General features: G+C 43.7%; 1 protein-coding gene across 1 annotated transcript in view; it reads right to left on the bottom strand.

The window, feature by feature from the left end:
• Window positions 1-21,845, bottom strand: part of ARHGEF3 (Rho guanine nucleotide exchange factor 3) — a 184,386-nt gene that overhangs the window by 81,817 nt on the left and 80,724 nt on the right. Inside the window, exon 4 of the mRNA XM_015410042.1 lies at window positions 21,082-21,144. Coding sequence (XP_015265528.1) covers window positions 21,082-21,144 — 63 coding nt within the window. The remainder of the gene's footprint in view (window positions 1-21,081; window positions 21,145-21,845) is intronic.

Genomic DNA, 21,845 nt, shown 5'->3' on the forward strand with positions numbered 1-21,845 from the left:
CTATTTATCTACTTGCAATTTCTTGCTTTCGAACTGCTAGGTTGGCAGGAGCTGGAACTAGAGACGGGAGCTCACTCCATCATGCGGCACTCAGGTCTCGAACTGCTGAACTACTGACCTTCCACAGCCTGCAGTTCAGCATCCTAACCACTTGAGCCACCGCAGCTCAAGTGTATGTATGTAGTGACATACAAATGTGTCTGCCAACGACCAGGCAGCAGCTCTGTAGATCTCCGTCAAAAGCACTTCATCCAGGAAATGGCAATCTGGCTCTATCATAACACTTCCTAATGGTCCTGACAATCCGTCAGGACAGTGTCTGAGACTACCCTCTCCTGCCTCTCTTAGGGCCACTAAAACCAACCAACAGGGCTGTATCCCTGCAAAACTCCAGGGTTCTCTTGAGGTAAAATAATAATGCTCTCCTAACATGTAAAGAGGGGCTGTGGTGGCTCACGTGGTTAAGATGCTGAACTGCAGACGGGAAGGTCAGTAGTTTAACAGAGACCCAAGTGCCGCAAGACAGAGTGAGTTCCCATCTCTGGTCCCAGCTCCTGCCAACCTAGCCGTTCGAAAGCAAGAAATTGTAAGTAGATAAATAGGGACCGCTTTGGTGGGAAGGTAACAGCGTCCTGTGTGCCTTGGCATCTAGTCATGCCGGCCACATGACTACGGAAACGTCTCTGGACAGCGCTGGCTCTTAGACTTGGAAACGGAGATGAGCACCGCATCCCTAGAGTCGGATCTGACTGGCTTTCGAGCAAGGGAAACCTTTACTTTTACCTAACATTTAAAGAATGCAATCAGCGCTCATTCTCAGACACAGGTTTTCCAGAGTTCCTGCATAAGGTCCTCAAGGCCATTCAACACCAGGAAAGCAACAATCCTGGGAGACTCTGAATAGAGGTGACTCAAAATTTTATCTTTGGGTTTGTGCTCCAAGGTAATGACTTCTATCTCAAAAGACTGGGCCATACAAATCATCTGTTTTCCAAACATTCAGAGTTCCTTCATGGGAGACGCTGGAGATGGCTCGCCTACCCTCTCGTCTGGGCTCAGATCCGATGCTGTGTTGGATCTGTTAGATTCAATAGCTGTCTCTTTTCCTCTCACTGCCAGAATAGGAGAACCCACCTTGTGCAAGATGGTCGCTGAAGGTGGATACAATGACACCCAATGAGGGTAATGATACAAACTCACATTCCTGGGGCTTGTGAAGTTGTCACCCCACTCCTCCAAATATCCCAGAGATATCATGTAGTGATGTGAAGGCCACTGCATTTGCAGTTGGGGCTAAGACCACAGAACCATGGTCATTTGTTCCAGATCAGAATCATGCAGAGCTTGGCCATTTGGTAAGACAGTACCCCCATCCCCATCAGAGACAGAAACAGGTGGAGATCTTGGACCCAGAGATGGGGTCCTGGGCTTCTCCTGCAAGGTTGGCGTTGGCTCAGGAGTGCAGAAGAGAGTGTTTTGCTGTGGAGCTGATTTATGCTTTTCCTTTGTCTTGCCTTTAGCCTTCTTAGCTGGAGGTTCAGAAGAGGTATGATGAACCCGAGGTGAGTGCAACTGAGACTGGATCCACCTAGATACGGATCCGAGACGTGGACCTGAACGTCCTGATTCTAAAGACACGGAATTGGGAGCTTACTCTGGGCCGACTTGGATGCAGGCCCTGAGTCTTTAAGGGCTTTCTTCCACAATGTTGCCTTAAGTTTTGATGCCCTAGCCCCCTGAGCTTTAGGGTGAAGTGTTGACAGGCCTTACATGCAAAAACACTATGCCCTTCACCCTAAGAGAAAAAAAGTTGTGTTCATCAGTTTGGGTCATCTTCGCTCCACATTGGGAGCACTTCTTGAAAAGGGTGTTATGTGCCATGGAAGGAACTCGGAAGCCAACGAAGCTTCAACAAATCTGGACAAAATCCTCTCAACTGTAGCTAGAGACTCCAAAAACATGACCTTCTCCTTCGGCAGCAAAAGAGGAACTGAGGGTATGGCGCCGCTGCCGCACAGGAGCATGTGGTCCCTGGGAGGGAAAAAGCTTCTGACTCCAACATGCAGTGCCCCCTGAAGCCTTTTAGCTGTAAAGACCTATCAGATGGCAGGCCTACTCATGTACAGTTCCCATGTGGGACTGCACAGAAGATCGATGAGGAACTCATACGCCTAAACCACAGGCAACACAGGCCACACACAAAGAAGAATAGGAATGGGGAACAAGAAGCAGCAAAATGAAGAAAAATTAACTAATACCTAAAAAGCCGGTTAGAACAAACATATTTTCCACTGCAGTTTAAAATACAAAGTGACAGAGTAAATGGATAATGTCTAATCGAGTTTCTCAAGGCACATCGTTAAAGTAACGCACAAGTGGGCCCAAGCTGTGCAGTGTTTCAAACAACCCTTCAGGCTAACTGTAAAATACATATGGTGTAACTGTGCTTATCTATCCTCCTTCAGTGAGTCACTGTTTGCCTTCCCGGAGTTTTTTTTTTTTTTTTTAAAGATGCACCTTCAGTGACATCATTTCAGTGGTGGCTAAGTAGCACTCCAGTCCTCTTCACTCCCATTTCATCATCTAACTAAGCAGCTGCAATGTCCCTCTGGCTGCACTTGAACCTTTAGAGAACCCCTGAAATACTTGGTAAAGTAAGATATGCTCTTCAAAGTGACAGTTAACCAGTAAAGTTTTTATTTCATAGTTAGGAATATACAGTTTTCAATGGCCCTCTACACCAGTTTGGTGTAGTGGTTAAGTGTGCGGACTCTAATCTGGGAGAACCGGATTTGATTCCCCACTCCTCCACTTGCACCTGCTGCATGACCTTGGGCAAGCCGTAGTTCTGATAAGAGCTGTTCTTGAAAAAGAGAAGTTTCTGTCAGAGCTCTCTCAGCCCCACCCACCTCACAGGGTGTCTGTTGTGGGGAGGGGAAGGGAAAGGAGTTTGTAAGCCACTCTGAGACTCCTTTGGGTAGTGAAGGGCGGGGTATAAATCCAATCTCCTCCTCCTCCTCCTCCTCCTCTTCTTTCTTCATGAAGTTCAACATTCAATTACATAATAAAGATCACTGTAAGCCTGAAGATGGTAGAAATATCAATTCTCTGAAAAATGTGTTCACATAACAGGGGCCATTTGAATCACATGCTTGATTTCAAAGATTTAAATGCCTTGTTAGGCTTGTTTAATAACAAATAAAGTTCAGAATTGACAGATAACAATAAAGAAATTAACTTAGCATTGACCTCTGTAAGCTTACTGACTTTAATGAGTGTCTTGGATTAAACTTTCTACTTGGAGATTGCTGTATTTCCCTGCAGCTTGTGATAACACTGTTTATCAATAGAATCTGGTTTTCTGAATTTATTTCAGCTCCTTCATCACTGCACAACTCAAATAATGCATCCAAAGTCGGTCTATGCATGCAAAACAGTCTTGGAGTCTTTCCAAGATGTTTTTAATTTCAATGTTTCTCACCATAACTAAGGAAACAAGATTCACTCACAGAAACAGTACAGGTCAGAAGCTGCAGTTGTATTTTTAAAGCTTTTTTGATAATGAAGATACTTTTATGTATATGCTTGGCTACTCAGTCTGCAAAACCTCCCAGTGAGATTTGACCCACTTGGGTTTTGAAAGGGGGCATGGCCCTGTTCGCTACATCAGAAACCAACAGCCCAAGATGTATTTTGTGTCTACTTGAAAAGAACTCTCCGTGCTTGGCTCTCGAGTTTATGTGAAGCCTCTCTGTGAGATCTGACCCACCTGGCTTTGTGAAGAGGGTGTGGACCTCCTAACTATATTAGAAACCAGCAGTCTAAGACTGGATATTATCCGTAGCTGTTGTTTGTTTATACTTCCAAAAATACTAGAAAACTGCTGCCTTTGAGATAATTCATTCTTAAACTGATTTACCATCTTCAAGAAAGATGTGTCAGGGGAGGAAATCAAGGGTCAACAAATAAGGAACCAGAAATATACACTGGAAGCATCACAATTAATATTTATATTTTATATTAATATTTTAAAATAATTAGTGGAATTTGCATACTAGCAGGATAAACATAGCAAGCAAAGACAAAGCTTTCAGATATGTCCCACCCCACGGTCACATTTAAAATACATCGACAGGTCTTTTCCTGATCTCCATAAGCCAAGTCTCCAAAATCATGCTTGTGTTCATATTAATTAATCTAGAAGCATTTTCATTTGTAATTTATAATGCAGAACAGCATTCATATATAGAAGAAGAAGTTCTATCATATTGCTTTTTTCTTTAATACACTGCAACCCCAAGGATCAAATCAACACAATCTCATGTACACTATCCATGCAACAATTTTGGCTACTTGGACACTGAGAGCAGCATTCTGGTGCTTGTTCCCTATTCAACTACTTTCAAATTGTGGCTTGCTAAGCACATGTCTTTTAGAGATAAAACAGAAGACTTTGGTCTCTCTTAAATGTGCTTTTTAATATATTATACTGATATTTCAGTGTGTTTTTTATATTTTATGGCAGTTACATAAATTTAATCAAGTCTATTATTAATAACATTTGTAAGTTATTAAAAATGAATAAATAATAATAGGTTTTTCTTGCAAGACTGTTTGAAAAACACTGGGTCTATGTAGATGGAGCCAGCTATAAGTCTGAAGGGGGGGGGGCATTCTTTTGCCAAGGCATATTCTTCAAGTGTTCATGAACAATTTTTACAGCAGGAAGGGGAAACGTGATTACTACAGAACAAGAACACTGGTACTGTTAACATAGGGCTTCCACCCCTCTACTGGAGGCAGGGGATACCACAGAGAACCAAATCCATAGACTTTTTGCCCAAATACCAGGGTGCCCTGCATGGCTGACAACGTGCTGATGTCATTTCCAGTGCACACCAGAAGGGATGTCACTGCAATGACAGACTAGGCCTCCCTATCCCCCATCAGTTGCCCAGAGGGACCTGTCAACCCTATGTTAACTCCTATTGTTCAAAGTAATTAGATGCTCCCTCAAATTTATTTATGTGGTTTATAAAACATGTCACTTGAAGTCCTAATGTATACTTGGAGAGTTTTATTTGCCTTCTTATTTCATAAACATTAAGGACCTTTTCCCACTACTATGAATATTCAAAAATCATTATCAAGTGAAAGAATTTAGCCTGAATGTTTCAATGTCCACTAATATATTAAGGCATCTATGGGCCATGTGTATGTAGAAGACCAACACCCATACCCAAAGCATTTCACAGGTTTTGTTTTTAAAAGAAGGCATTCTTCTGAATTCACTTAACTGATTTCAGACGTTTTACATACACAGGTGAAGATTTCTTTCTTGCTTATGCCACTTAGCTTTCCCACTTCACATGCACCACTCAACATTTCCCCCAGTTATGCACCACAAAAAGATTTCTTTCTATGAGAAAATGGACTCATGCAGCAATGAGGAATAAATAAGACTTTTGCAAACACAAAGCATCCTGACAATACTCAGTCTGAAATGCAGTACTCCTCTGTCCTCAAAGGGGATCTCCATGCTTTTTCAACTCATTCCCACGCTGGCTTTATACTGTGCTCAACATGGTGTTTGCAGAAGAACAATGAATATGCATCACACTCACACATGAATATTACCATGCTATCATTTCCCTCCCTAAACCTTAAATGTTTCTGGATTCACATAAAGTGAACGAGCTAAGTTCCTATGTATAAAAATGGTGTAAGGTATCAATCACTTCTATTATTGTCATATCATACATGTATGATCAGCTGTTACACGTCTAGAGAGTCTTACATAGCATGTCAGCGTCCTTTCATCTGATATCACTATCAGTGTGCAGCCCATCATGTCCCGTCTTGCCCCTTGCCCCCTCATGGCTAACAGTACCATGCTTGGTTGGGTTAGCTGACTAGTCCAGGATATTAATAACTGTCTCCAATCAATTTTAAAGAGGTAGTTTGTAAGACCCCTCCCGAAGAAGGCATCCCTGGACCCAAATGGCCTAACAATTGCGACTTGGTGGCTAATACTCCATTCTTGGGCAAGGTGCTTAAGTTGGAGATGGCTATACAGCTTCAAGCAGTCTTGGAAGAGAAGTATTGACAAAGACCAATAAATTGAAACTCAGCCCCATATTTGTCCAACCTGCCAGTTAAGATCTGCCTCTCAAGCCCTGCTCTCTGTGCCCCTGCCTTCAGAGATTAGGTGAATGACAACTAGAGAAAGGGCATTTTCTGTGATAGCATCTTATCTTTGGAATGCTTTCCCCTTTGCGGCTCACCTGGTGCCTGCTTTACTTTATATTAGGTGTCAAGCCAAAGCGCATCTTTTTACCCAGGATTTTAAGTAGGGGCTTTATCTTATCAGCTTTTTAATTGTCTCCTTCTGTTTTATGGATAGTTTTTATGTTCCTTATATCTAATAGCTTGTTTTTAATGACTTATTTTTAATATTGTGGTTTTAATTGTAAGCCACCTTGAGCAGGACTCTGAAGAGGCAGCAATGGAATATCCTAAATAAATAAAATTAGATAATTTGTACACTTCTTCTTCCCCTTATTCCATTATTCCCATTTCCTCAAATGAGGATTTCCTTATTTTGCTTTTGAAAATAAAACATTTTATTGAAAAACCAAAGTGACGTGCTGAACATGATTCAGCAACTTGACAGGCAAGTCCCTAGCCAAAAAACTAATGACACACATTGACCTGATATGTCCCCTTTTCCCTTAGGCTAAGGATGCTGGGAAATCTCTTGATGTTATCACTGTGCTATGCCTCCTGATAGTTACCTGTAAGCAAGACCCACAGCCAATTGATGGCCAAGACCTCATCTGGCAGAGTCTGGGTCATCAAGAGGTTGACTGTATCTGGTGTAAACTACATTTTTCTTTTAAAATTGTCAGAACAATAATATTTTGTCAAACAACTGAAAAACACTAAGAACTCTGAGTTCCTCCTGTTTATCAGGACTGTAAGTTATACATTAATACTTAAGTTAACCAAAAGAGCTTAGGAAGCTGCATGGCAAACTGTGTTTAGATCTGGTAAATGCAATTTTCAAAACATTTTAGACAACTTATAGAAATGTGTGTATAAATCATATTTCTGATAAACAGTGAGACCTAAAGAAAATGCATAGTTTTAAAAAAATTAAATTAGGTAATATAAACCTAGGCTGCTTTTACCAGAAAGAATAAGAGTACATGTGCAAATTCTGGTACATATACACCCCCAGGGCTTTTTTGTAGAAAAAGCCCAGCAGGAACTCATTAACATATTAGGCCACACCCCTGATAATACAGCTCATTAGCATATTAGGCCACACCCCATACCTTCCCTTGGCTTGCCCGGGCGCCCCGCAGCTGCGGGAAGCCCAGGCAAGCCAGCCCTTGGACAAGCCTCCCTGATCCTTCCAGGGCCCCCCCGGCCTGCCCGCTTTGGAATCGCCGGGGGGGGTTGCTCTTCAGATCTTCCCTCTGTAGCCACGCACGCAGAGGTTTTGACTGTAGTGGGCATGGCCAACTCTGAAGCCAGCTGGAACTCTGTTCCTGTGCGTTCCTGCCCAAAAGTAGCCCTGCGCACCCTGACATTTCTGTGTCAGGAGATCTTTTGTCTGTGCTTGAAATGAGCATAAACGTGAGCAGTACTTCAGGGAGGGTCTTGGAGAGGCAGACAGTGAGGGAGACAATATTTAAACTTTATTGGTCTTGCTAAGAATATTTTATATCATTTTAATGTTTTATGGTTTTATGCTAATTCTGCATACTTTGCCGTCTTCTGTAAGCTGCCCGGAGCCTGTTTACAGGGTGGGCAGGGTATAAATAAATAAATGAATAAATATTAAAGAACTTATATTACCATATATAAAACTAACAAGAAAAAGGAAATCAAAAGTTTCCTAGTGGAAGCTGTTCCTGATATCTTCGATATTCCTCCCTCAAGCTGGTCCAGAAAATCAGAACAACTGTCTCCATCAGTTTCTTTGGCCACCCTTTGGCGTCTTTAAAAATGCCTAAACAGGCTCAGAAGAGCACCGCAGGGAGAGGAAGAGCTTCTACCTCCCTCCCAAGCTATTTTCCCATGCAAAAACTGCACTGGGAGTTATTTCCCCCGAGTTATTTCCCCAATTTTGCTGCTTTACATGTACAGATACTCTAATGTTGCAACAACATCAGAGAAATAACTTCCCCCAGTGTGGTTTTTGTGTGGGAAAACAGCTAGGGGGAAGCAGGAGCCTGTTTGGGCTCTTCTTTTTAAAGAAGCCATTCCCCACAGCTGCTGTGTGGATTTGGGGAGTACAAGTAGGGTCCAGAGAGTTAGGAGAAGGGAGCCCTTCCTCCTCCACAGTGTCACTCCTAGTACATTTGGGTTCTCTCTCTCTCTCCCTCTCTCTTTTTAAAAGCTGCTGCTCCCTGCATCTGCTGAGTGGAGGTGAGAAACATATGCTGGGTCTAGGAAACTCTTAGGTTCACTCTTAAAAGCATATCAGTTAATAATAGCAAAACCACAGCTAATAATATCAAAGCAGTATGTGGTTGTTCATAGGATGGATTAGATACACTGCCTTTGTAATAAACTGAATCCAGACAAACTTTGCTCCAATACAGTATTAGAAAAACTTTGCTCCAATACAGTATTAGATTAATGCATGGTTTGGGAATATAGTATAGACTCCGCAAAGTTTATACCCATGCCATTAGATCAAATAAGAACAGTAACAATGTATTTTTTAATCTCACATTCAATTAAAGTTAATGAAAGTAACCCCATCTGATCTTTCCATTATAAGTTTGCTAGAATTTAGACATCAAACTTTTATTAACCTTTCTTTGGTCTCAGGTATATTTACCAGTATTGACTCATGTACACACATTCACCACCTCAAGTTCTAATTGAAACTCTAAAGCTATCAAAATCCATTCAAAATCTAAACTCTAGGGGTATGCAGTATTTTTTAATTTAATTTTTTTTCAGTATGGTCTACCGGACCTGGAAAAAAAAAATGGGATGTACAAAAACTTCCAGGTCCCAATACTGGTATGGTATTCGGATCCGGGATTTTTCAGAATTCCCAATTTTGGGGGGTCCAGTAGACCTGAGCCAAAAAATACTGGGTTTTTTAAAAAGCCAGAAAATCTGAGCTGGTGGGGAACAATATGCTCCATGAGGAACAGGAGATCTTGGCTGGGCTTGCTTATTTTGCAGTCCAGTTTAAACTGGTCTGCAGGAGAAGTGAGCCCCAGGAGCTGTTGTGCCACGAGGAGCACATTGCTCTGTGTGGCACAGGAGATCTTGGCTGGGCTTGCTTCTCCTGCAGTCTGGTTCAAACTGGCCTACAGGAGAAGTGAGCCCCGGGAGCTGCTGTGCCACACACAGCAATGTGCTCCATGCAGCACAGGAGATCCTGGCCAATGTTCCCTCTAAGCTGAATTAGTGTGAGCTAGCTCACAGTTTTTTAGCCTCCAGCTCACACATTTTTTCTTAGCTCAGGAAGGATGGCTCCAGAGCAAACTAATTTATGCAGTAGTCAAATTGTTTGCTCTCAACTTTAATGTCAGTAACTCACAAAGTAGAATTTTTGCTGACAAGACTCCACAGCTTAGAGGGAGCATTGATCCTGGCTGATCCTAGGGCTGTCTTCTGCAGTCCCTTTAAACTTTAAAGGGGTTGTAGAAGACAGGCCAATAAACAACTGAGAGGCGGGAGGAGAGTGCTGTTTTCTCTCTGCTGTTTTTGCATCTGCCCAGTAATTCCCAAATATATCTGGGATTTTCTTGAGATTTTTTTTTTCAGTTTTCCCAAGAAAACCTGAATACATTCCGGAAGCCAAAATATACCTGGAAAACACTGGTAAGGTATTTTCAGGGTATATTTTTGGCTCGTGTAGACCCAAATGCACACCCCTACTAAGCTCTGAACCACATGTGCGAAATGCATATGAACAAAAACAGTTCACAGTCAGGAATCATATTATGAAAATTACAAGTATGTCTAATAAAAGCAACATTTCTCAACAGATAGTAACAAAACATTAGAAGTATTTGATGTTTAGAATTTGCTATAATATGTTATTCATTATCCAATCCTGATATTTGTGGCACCAGAAACATGATCTGGAAATAAAGCTGTAATATCAACCTGCTGTTTTTGTTACTGGGGAAGTGAGCAAACCGGGGTGGGGAAGTGAGCAAGCAGATACACTTCCGTGGCCTTTCCGCGTGCATTTCCTGGCCCTGGTATGGGATCCTGAGTTTGTTTATACACAGGTACAATCTTGGGGTGATGTTTGGGTGGGAAACTCACACTCTCAGTGTGGGGAGGGAGAGCACTCTTGGGATACAAATAGGGGTCTTTTCGTAGAAAAAGAGCTGCAGGAGCTCATTAGCATAAGGTATGCTAATGAGCTACTAGGCTATTAGCATAATAGCTCATTAGCATATACCACACCCCCTGACATCACTAGAAGTGATGTCAGAAGGGGAAGCAAAAGAGGGGAGGCATCTTCAAAAGCCTCCCCTTCCCTTCCCCAGCCGGCCTGCGAAGGGGGGGAGCGAAGAGAGAAGGGATTTAAAGTTTAAACCCCTTCTCACTAGAGTTGGGCTGCAGAAGGAGGAAAGAGAGAAGGAAAGAGAGAGAGTAGAGAGAAGGAAAGGAAGGAAGGAAAGAGGGAATGAAAGAGAAGGAAAGAAGGAAGGAAAGAGGGGATAAAAAGAGAGAAGGAAAGAGGGAAGGAAAGAGGGAGAGAAACAAAGAAAGGAGAGAGAAGGAAAGAACATAAGAACATAAGAGAAGCCAATGGTGGATCAGGCCACTGGCCCATCTAGTCCAACACTCTGTGTCACACAGTGGCCAGAAATACCAGGTGCCATTAGGCGATCCACCTATGGGGCCAGGACACTAGAAGCCCTCCCACTGCTCCCCCCCCCAGCACCAAGAATACAGTGCATCACTTGCCCCAGCCTGAGAGTTCCTAGCTACACCTTGTGGCTAACAGCCACTGATGGACTTCTGCTCCATAGATAAACATATTGGATAAACACAAATTGGATAAACACAATTCCCTCTTGAAGCCGTCCATGCTTGTAGCCGCCACCACCTCCTGTCGCAGTGAATTCCATGTGTGAATCACTCTTTGGGTGAAGAAGTACTTCCTTTTATCTGTTCTAACCCGACTGCTCAGCAATTTCACTGAGTGCCCACGAGTTCTTGTATTGTGAGAAAGGGAGAAAAGTACTTCTTTCTCACACCCTGCCTGATGCTTTGCCCCTCTTCACACACACACCCGTGCCAAGATTTGTGCTTGCTGCAAAACTTGTAGATCAACTTCACAACTGGCCAAGCTTCTTATCTCTCATTAAGATGCGTACCTACATGCAAGGACATGAGTCATTTACAAAATCAAAATGGCTAATTGGTAACTGGGGTTGCCAGGTCCCCTCTGGCTGCTGTTGGGGGGGGGGGGGTTAGGGTTGCCAGTTCCAGGCTGGGGAACTCCTGGAGATTTGGGGGTGGAGCCTGGGGAGGACAAGGTCTCAGTGGAGTAAAATGTCATAGAGTCCACCCTCCAAAGCATCCATTTGCCCTAGGGAATGTGATCTCTGTAGTTTGGAGATGAGATGTAACACAAGGTCAGAAATTAAAACATGAAGAAAGAGAGAGAGAAGGAAAGAAGGAGGAAAAGAGAGAAAGGCAGGAAGGAAGAAAAGGAAAGGAGAAAAAGAAAGAAGGCAAAGAGATGGGGGGCTGCAGTGCTCCAGCGTGGGCCCCGGGACACCGACAATGGGCCTCCTCGGGCCTTCCTGGGGCCGCAGCGCTCCAGTGCGGGCCTCAGGAAGCCACTGACAGGCCTCCTCAGGCCTTCCCGGGGCCACAGCGCTGCAGTGCGGGCCACAGGAATCCGATGACAGGCCTTCTCGAGCCTTCCCGGGGCCGTAGTGCTCCTGCACGGGCCCCTGGAAGCCGACAATGGGCCTCTTCGAGACTTCCTGGGGCCACAGCGCTCCAGCGTGGGCCCCAGGACACTGACGATGGGCCTCCTCGAGCCTTCCCAGGGCTGCAGCGCTCCAGCACAGGCCCCGGGAGGCCAATGACGGGCCGCAACATGGGGAGCTTTGGGCGGAGCTTGCTGCCACTGCCATTTGTGCCAACTCCTGGCCTGCCAGAGCAGTGCTCCAGTGCACTCCAGCCCCAAAAGACCCCTGGATACAAAAAAGAAATTTAAAAAAGCTTGCTAGCTCCTCTCCATGGCAGGCCAGCGGAAACACAGTCCCATGTAGGACTGCACAGAAGCCACAAAGATTAAAACAACTAAATCACACGTTAGGGAATTTTTGTTGTTGTTGTTCAGTCGCACAGTCGAGTCCGACTCTTTGCGATGCCATGGACCAGATCACGCCAGGCCTTCCTGTCTTCCGCCGTCCTCTGAAGTTTGCTCAATTTCATGTTCGTTGCATCTATGACACTGTCTAACCATCTCATCCTTTGCCGTCCCCATCTTCTTTGACCTTCAATCTTTCCCTGCTCCAATCTTTCCCAGCATCAGTGTCTTCTCCAGGGAGTGCTCCCTTCTCATTTGGTGGCCAAAGTATTTGAGCTTCAGTTTCATTATCTGGCCTTCCAGGGAACAGTCAGGGTTGATTTCTTTTAGGATTAACTGATTTGATCTTCTTGCAGTCCAAGGGACTCTCAAGAGTCTTCTCCAGCACCATAGTTCAAAAGAATCTATTCTTCGGCGCTCGGCCTTCCTTATAGTCCAACTCTCGCAGCCATACATGACTACTGGGAATACCATTGCTCTGACCATGCAGATTTTTATTAGGGAATACAGACTCCTTAAAAAAAGTTTACAGCATTCATGTTAATGTGTTCATCCACGGCTAATCCAAACAGACCCCGCCCATAGGTGTATGTGTGTTATTCCTGAGAAAAAGAGAATGAGGAGAAAGAAAATGGGTGTTGTGGGTATGGGGAGGGTAGGCTTTAGTTGGGAATAAGAGGAGGAAACATAGAAAGGCACAGAATGCAGTTTAGAGGTTTAGCCAGGCTACAAGGAGGGAAGAGATGCAGCAAAAAGTTCAGGAGCAGAAAGGAAGAAAAGGAAGGCAGTAGGTTGCCAGTGGGAACTCACTGCAGTAGGGAATGAGGATGAGTGAGGAAACAGAGAGGGAGGGAGAAGACTGTGAGCAGGCAAGGGAGAATGTTTAGAGGACAGAGGATGATGAATATAGTGCCCAGGCCAGTAGCTATAGTGGGGGCATTTGGGGGCTCTGCCCCCTCCAATTTGAAGCATGCCCCACAATGGCTGCTGACCCTCTCCCCCCTCACCTCCCTCCTGTGACATTAAAAGGGCCCTCCAGCTGATTGGTGGGAGCATGTGGGCCCTTAAAATCTGGCAGTTGCCCCTTTCCCTCCCCTCCTCCAAGATTTAAAGGGCCCTCCAGCTGATCAGTGACGAAATCACCCCTTGAAGTTTAGGGAAGGTGTGTGGGCCGCCCCTCCCCTGCTGCCCCATAAATTTTTCCCATGCTCCACCAAACCAAAATTTCTGGCTCCCGGGCTGCGTGCCTGATCCTGAGTATAAATACAGTTTAGGATCGTGCAGGTAGAAGAGCTATTCAGGAAGAGTCTTGATGCAAAGTTCCAGTGGAGTAGAGCAATTAGTGAAGGGATAGTGGAGCTGTGTCTCACATTAAAGTGGAACCGTACAGAATAGAAACTAAAGCTGAAGGGGGTCCTTTTATACTCTTGGAGCATAGGACTTAGGGGACTCTGGGGAGTGATAGCTTCATCTAGGGGGACTAGCATACCATTATGGCATAGAAAATGTATAATCTTTGTATTTGTATTCTTCATAACTATTTAGGAACTATGACAAGATATCTGGTCAAAAGCATAGATAGTAAATTTCTACCTTCCTGATTTGCTTTACAGAACAGTCATGAATAAATAATTATGATCACACATTTGAAATCCACTGTCCATTTCACTATTCCCCTAAGTTCTGCAGAGAGAAAAAGAATGTATACTTGCCTATCAACTACAAAGTCAACAGTGGAGTAGAGTTGGCTATAAATTTAAAATAAGGTTTGCTTATATGTTCAGAATTAAGTTTACTGTCTCTCTATTCTTCGTTCTATGTTCTGGAGCCTCAAATGCCGAGGGTGCGGCATTTATTTGAATGAGTGTATGGTTTTGTATACTCAACACTATCAGAAAAAGAAACAGCATGTTATATTCCGTTCATCTTCCAAAATTATCTACAGCATATTCAAACTAGGGTCACCATTTGTAAATGCATATCCCATTCTCATGACATTCCCAACCAGTTAAAAGTTCTGGTTTTCTCTCTACAACACACCTTAAGATCAACTGTTCAAAAAATAATGCTAATGTCATAATACTATCTTTATTGCTCAGAACTTGAACGGCCATGAGCAACGCTTGAGTGCATCCTGTAAAAGACTGACAGGAAACCCTCTCTTCATGACAGACTATTATGAAAAGTAGACTGTCTGGCATTATATGTGACAATTCTATTTTTACACATGAAGTGTGGACAGATATATATGCTAACTGGAAATGGATCCACCCATCTGTTACACCGAATCATTCAATGCATGAAGAAAGCTTTAAAGAGTTTAATAACCCCTCATCATTCATGATTAAAAGTGACTTGTTTACCAGAAAAAAAACTAGTCAGTATTCTGATTAACTTTCTTTCTGACACTGAGTACTGCCATCAATGTTCCCTTTAAGTTGTGGAGTCTTCTGAGCCAAAAAATTCTGCTTTGTGAGCTGCTGGCATTAAAGTTGTGAGCAGGCAATCTGGCTACTGCATAAGTCAGTTTGCCTTGGAGTCATCCTTCCTGAGCTATGACAAAAATGTGTGAGCTGGAGGCCAAGAAACTGTGAGCTAGCTCACACTAACTCAGCTTAGAGGGAACATTGACTGTTATGTAGCAAATGACCTTATATATATGGTACCGGCCCACTAGTTTTTACCCCTGAGAATGTCAAAACTCCAAAAATATGCATGAAAATTTTGAGGTGAACTAGTCAAACAAATGTTGAACGAGCAGTCCTAAAGTTTAATAGCTAAAGGAAGAGACAAAATAAAATGACAGTTGCTAATAAACAAACCGTCTACAGTCTTATTAGCTACTATTATACTATACAATACTATACACTATTATAGCATACTATACAATACTATCATACAACAGCTTTAAAACTGAAATAGTTCTTGAATAAAATGTAAAAACAGAGCCCACCATGTTTGCTCACCCTTGTCTTTTTCCCCAAAATCTTAACTCCCCTATATATACTATCTTACTATCCCACTTCTTATTTGCAAGATTGAATATTATGCCCTCATTGGTTCTACGGAGATTTCTGAATAGTCCTTATTCAGAATTTGCCCTTGTGGCCTTAATAGGATTGATACATCTTTTCAGGTTTTGCTTGAATGAAGGTTTTTTGAGAATATAAGGGATCATTATAGTAAACCATTAATTGACCAATCATTCCCTTACACCTCTGACAACTCTGCCTCCTTTGCTTAGTGATAAGGATCATAAAATCACTCCAGCAATAGCAAAATTTGTTTCAATCCTTTTAGCCCTTGCGTCCAAAAATGAGGAATGAGAATCTTCTGCTGCTCAAGATTTCTTAATCGATGAACTTCTAAGGGAATAAAAGGATAAAATGAAACCCTGTATTAACAATCAAACAGGTTTAACTATTTAGATGTAAGCCAAATTTATCCCATTAAGGCAAACAAGATCACATTTTTTTTCAGCTTAAGTCTATGGGCTGAACCCTTGACATCTACATTTTTCAGTATCAGGAGGGCAGCATCCACAAACCATCTTCAAAAAACTACAATAAATAAAAGCTCTGATCACTACTGAAGAAATTACATGAAAATATACTCAAGATATAGTTGCATTGCACCTACTAGTCTATGAGCTCAGACACCTAATTAAAATGAATTTTCCAATGACAGTGATTTCCAACAGTGAAGTGGTAGCACAACAATGATCCTACCCACCTCACAGCTGTAAATAAACTGCTTCTTGCTCACAGTTTCATCAATACTGGAATGAAAGGATTTAGTTTTTTATACATTGCTATGTCAATAATATTCCTTCTCTTCTGAAATGTATCTTCTACATTCATATACAAGGGGGTATGGGAAAGGAGTGAGGAATGAAGCGACGGAGGAGTCAGTCAGTGTCACGGCAGCTTGCAGCGCAACCGCACCCCAGCAGCCCAGTCGGTGCCAGCCTAGTGCTGGCGGTCACGGGGAGGTAGAAGAGATGTTGCCTGGGCTGGAGACTGCTGCGTCGGGCCAACGGCCCAGGTGAGGCGCAGAGCGTGCATGTGGCCCCACCCAGCAGGAGATGCCGGGAAGCATGGCCTCTCCTGAGGCTTGGGGTCTCCTGTTAAGAACGGCGGCGGAGCCAAGCTAGGAAGGAGCAGAGGCGGAGCCAGGGGAGGAGAGGGGGAGCGGGGAGGGGGATAAAAGGAGGGCAACAAGCAGGGGCTGAGGAGGATTGCCTGTGGTCTGCAGAGCCACAGCAGAGAGAAGGAAGGCCAACAACCCAGTAAGAGCGTGGGTAGGGTGTGGTGCCGGAACCCACCCTCCCTGCTCACACAGCTGAGGCCCCTGCTACCCTTAGGGACACGCCACCAATGTGGATGATCTTCCCCGAAGCTCTGACTCCAGCGACAGCAAGGGGGAGGTCCATGGACTCGTGTGACAGCCCCCTCAAATAGTTTAGTCTCATAGCCTTGCTAGAAGGTAAACACAGTGGAGCGTTCCTTATGTTCTTGAAGACTGTTCAAAAGCAGTAAGCCAACAACTGAGAAGGTCCTGGACTGGACAGTGGCTGACTGAAACTAAGCCATAGAGAGGACAGTAAAGAAAACTTGTTGGGAGGAGCGGAGCTGCTACACAGGAGCATGCTAGGACAGACAGTCCTTTAAGTATTTGGGTCCCATGGGGGGAAAGAACTTTAGCACCAGCACCTTTAATTGGATCTAGGCACAAACAGACAGCCGTATTACATAGGCGCAATATGTTCCTACTCACTAGTTGTGCTGTCGGACTATTCTTGGTTACCTCAAGGACAACCCCAAGTATACTACCTTATAATAATCCAGGCTTGAACTTACTGTAGCATGGATCTGCAGACCAGATGTGTTACCTAGAGAAAAGGAGCAAGCTTCCAATCAAAAAAAGCTGGGGGGGATTTCACTGTTATATTCACCTGCTTCTCCAGTGGGAGGCCAGGATCTAATCTAACGCCTAAATTCCTTCCTTCCTTCCTTCCTTCCTTCCTTCCTTCCTTCCTTCCTTCCTTCCTTCCTGATATTCACACCCTGCCTGTCCCCTTCTCCATTTTACCTTCACTATATCAACCCTGGGAGAGTGTGTAACTGATCACCCAGCTAGCTTCCATGGCTGAGTGGGAATTCAAATCTGGGTTTCTCAGGTCCTAATCCAACTATAATACAACCTTTCAAAGAAAGCCATGCCCTCAAATGTGGCAAACTAGTAATTACCTCTGTCCTGTCTGGATTAAATTTCAGGTTATTTTTCCTTAGCCACTTGAACCACTGCAATCAGGCTGGCCCAGAGTAGACAGGACAGAAGCTAAAAGCTTATTAATCTATATCTGGCAGCCATAAGCATATTGATGTCACATGACACTAAAGCTATGGACGGTCTCAATAAGGAGCCTCATATTAATATTAAACAGCATGGGTGACAATACCTAAAGTTGCAGACCACCCCAATATTAGATCCCATGAGTGCAACTTAACATTCCTTGCCCCTTTTTGGGTTCAGTGTGGTTGAAGCCATTTTAATTGTAGGCTGCCCGATCCAGATGCATCAACACCTACCGTATCAAAGGCATCAGATAGATCTAACCACCACCATGGGGTTTGATGGAAGCGAGCAAGAGCTAAAAGGTTTTGATTTTGTGAGTCAGTCCCTCCTTATATATAATTGCAAAGTGGGTGGCACTTTCTGAACATTCCACACGCTCCTAAATCAGTTGGCTCCATGGTGTGTCACTCAGAAGCTGTCCCTATCCACTGGCTGTGTTGCCTGAGTCCTGCCTCCAGCATTCTAAACAGTTTGCTGTTCCTCTCCCCCCATAGCCAGTCAGAACACAGAGGTCGTTTGCATATGCGGCCTGATTGGCCTTTGCCTCTAACATTCTAAACAGTTTGCTGTTGCTGTTGGGAGTCATTGAATGTGTCCTGAGGTAAAATACATATCCCAATCTTCCCTTAAACGGACACTGGAACCACTTTCCAGATCCTTGGAACCCAGAAAAAACATGGCATAGGAGGAGGTGCTTTTCTACCTTAGCTGCCACTGCATAGCCCCAAATTAACATAAGCCAACCTCCAGGTGGCACCTGGAGATCTCCAGCTATTACAACTGATGTCCAGATGACTAAAATCAGTTCTCCTGGAGACAATAGCTGCTTTGGCCAGTGGACTCTATGGCATCATACCCTGCTGAAGTCCCTCCCCACCCCAAACCCTGCCCTCCCCAGGCTCTACCCCTCAAATCTACAGGTATTTCCCAACCCAGAGTTGGTAACCCTGTAACTGGCTATGGAACCGCTTTCCAAACCCTTTGAACCCAGAAGACATGGCATAGGAGGAGGTGCTTTTCTACCTTAGCTGCCACTGCATAACCCCAAATCAACATATGTCAGGGGTGGAGGGAACCATACCTGTTACCATGAGGCTGTCCTCCCATACTACCCACAAGGCAGCAAAATGACTTGACACAGCCCTGCCTTATAGCTAACCAGAAGGAAATAAACACAGCTTGCCTCCCTCTATTTTCTCCTTCCCTCTGCCGCCCCACCAGCCACAGCCAGGACACTCACCTGGAGCTTCCGTCTGGAGCTCATTGTATTTCTTCCCACAATGGGCCTTACTCCTAGTAAGACCATAATGTTGTTTGAAGTACAGTTATTTCATTTAGGAGATTTCAGGACACCAAGGGTTGCAAACTCGACATTGGGAAATTCCTGGTTTGTGTATGCAGCCTGGGCCTGGGAAGGGGAGGGTTGGGGGAGGGAGGGACCTCAGCAAGGTACAATGCCATAGAGTGCACTCCCCAAAGCAGCCATTTTATCCAGGGGAACTGAACCCTGCAGTCTGGAGATCAGTTGTAATTATGGGAGACCTCCAGGCCTTCCCTGGATATTGGCAACCTTGTACACACACCTGTCATTGGGTAAACGCAGAGTGCCGGAGAGTTATTTAGGAACTAGCCTAAAAGTACTACATAACTTCTCTGTACTCTAATCACCTCTGATATAAGTGATAGTAAAGGTTTCCCTTGCTCAAAAGCTAGTTGAATCCGACTCTAGGGGGCAGTGCTCATCTCCGCTTCCAAACCGAAGAGCCAGCGCTGTCTGAAGATGTTTCTGTGGTCATGCGGCTGGCATGACTAAACGCCAAGGTGCATGGAACGCTGTTACCTTCCCACCGAAGTGGTACCTATTTAAGGTTAAGGTTCCCTTGCTCGAAAGCCAGTCAAGTCCGACTCTAGGGTTGCGGTGCTCATCTCCGTTTCAAAGGCGAAGAGCCAGCGCTGTCCGAAGACATTTCCGTGGTCATGTGGCCAGCATGACTAAACACCAAGGCTCACGGAACGCTGTTACCTTCCCACCGAAGTGGTACCTATTTATCTACTTGCAATTTCTTGCTTTCCAACTGCTATGTTGGCAGGAGCTGCAGCCAGAGACGGGAGCTCACTCCGTCACGTGGCACTAGGGTCTCGAACTGCCAAACTACAGACCTTCCAGTCTGCAGCTAAGCATCTTAACCTTTGAGCCACCGCGGCCCTTAATATAAGTGATACTCATGTATAATTAGTATAATAATACTAATTAATTGTTCTGACTTGGATGGCCCAATCTCATCAGATCTTGGAAGCTAAGTAGGGTTGAACTGGTTAGTGCTTGGACTGAAGACCACCAAGGACTTCCAAGGTTGCTGTGCAGAGGCAGGCAATGACAAACCACCTCTGAACATCTCTTGTCCTGAAAACCTACCAGAGTCGTCATATATAGGCTGTGGCTTGATGGCACTTCCCACCACCACCCGTGTTTTTAAAAGTACAACTGCACTTTCTCAAGTGTGATGTGGAGGTACCCCACACCTCTCCCCTGTCTTGGTAATTAAGATGGAATAACTTTGTCCACTTCTGAGAATCAAGAAGTCTGGCGGCAGCTCTCCAGAGTCTCATATCAACTACCGCCTGTTCCTTTTGACTGGAGATACCAGGGACTTGAATCTGTGACGTTTTGCATGCCCAGCAGAGGCTTTTCCACTGAGCCACAGCCCATCCCGCTGCTTTGCTCAATGCAAGTCTTATCTAGCATTATCACTGCCTAACTCAATGGGAATCAATAAACTCTTTAAAATAAAATGATTTAACAAACAGATATTGGTCAACTGTAACTACTGTATATATTTTTACCTTCTGTAATTAGTGTCAGTAATCAATGTTTGGAATTGTTTTCCTTCAGTTACACAGTGAAAGAAAGTGATTTAGATCCATCTACTTGAAAGAAGTATATTCTTTTAAAGTACCTGTTTTCTAGCCACTAGATCAGAAACTCTAACACAGCTGTACCACACCTGACAGAGGTCTCATGCTGAATTTAAGACAAACTAAGGCTTTCAACACCACCAGTCTTAACTCTTCATCAGGGAAAAATCCAAAGAGGCCCAGGAAAAGGTTTCTGCATTGCTTAATGCCTTGGGCTTCATGCAGAGTTTTAGGCCTGATACATATATCTGTCAACAGAAGCTCATGTAATAATGTTTCTACTCCACTCACGCCACCTTCCTTTACATAAAACATGCTTTACAAGTAGAACCTTTTCAGTCAATATGTCAGCAATATTTCAACACAAAAAACACAAGGTATTTTATGCCAGGCATAAGCAGTTTGACATTGAAATGCTCAGCATTTCCAATTTTAGCAACACAACAGGTTATGCATTTTGTTTAAACAATGGAGTGATTACTCACACTTGAGTCAAAGCTGCAGACACTGATTGAATCTTCATCCTGGGCATTTTGCTTGCGTTTTTTCTGTAACACAAAAAACAAACAATTTTGCAGAAAACAGTAAAATAAAATAATAGAACTGTACAGTTTATTTTCTTCATCATCTTCAATGGCAGTAAGGAAGCAACCCTAAGTGCTCTGTAACCCATTGACCATCCTCTTGATAGACAAGTTTTAGATTTATTTTCTGACAGAAGGAGCATATTCAAAAAACAAAGAACGGAAACCAAGTTAAAATTTAGCAACTTAGATCTTCAGACACTGAAAGCTCAGTGCAAGCTATTTAGTTGTGACTTAGAGTCTACTTTGTAACAAGCTGTAATTTTAGAACTACTTACATAGTATTCTAAATGGACACATAATTGTTATTACAAACAACAATCTTCAAAATGTTTTTTCTTGTTTCTTTACAGTGAAGAAAAAACATTATATTTGAACAACGTTAGAAGAATTTTTAAAGACCCCTCAAAAATTGAAAAGTTACAATCTTTGATAAGAATTATGTTAAAAATGCAACAAGATAAGGGCCCTTTATACAGCTACAGCACTGTGAGGTTTTCAGGGAGTGTTTCCACCACCCAAGAACTCTCTCCTAGACTCGGCAACACAGAATCCACCAGAATACTTCTGACATTTTTACCTCAGTGTGCATCAATCTGTACATACATAAATATTCTAAAGCCCATTCTGGTTAAAGACAATGGCCTAGAAAGGTAGGGTGGGTG

Source organism: Gekko japonicus, unplaced genomic scaffold (genome assembly GCF_001447785.1).
Source record: "Gekko japonicus isolate JY-2015 unplaced genomic scaffold, Gekko_japonicus_V1.1 scaffold259, whole genome shotgun sequence".
Taxonomy (NCBI): domain Eukaryota; kingdom Metazoa; phylum Chordata; class Lepidosauria; order Squamata; family Gekkonidae; genus Gekko; species Gekko japonicus.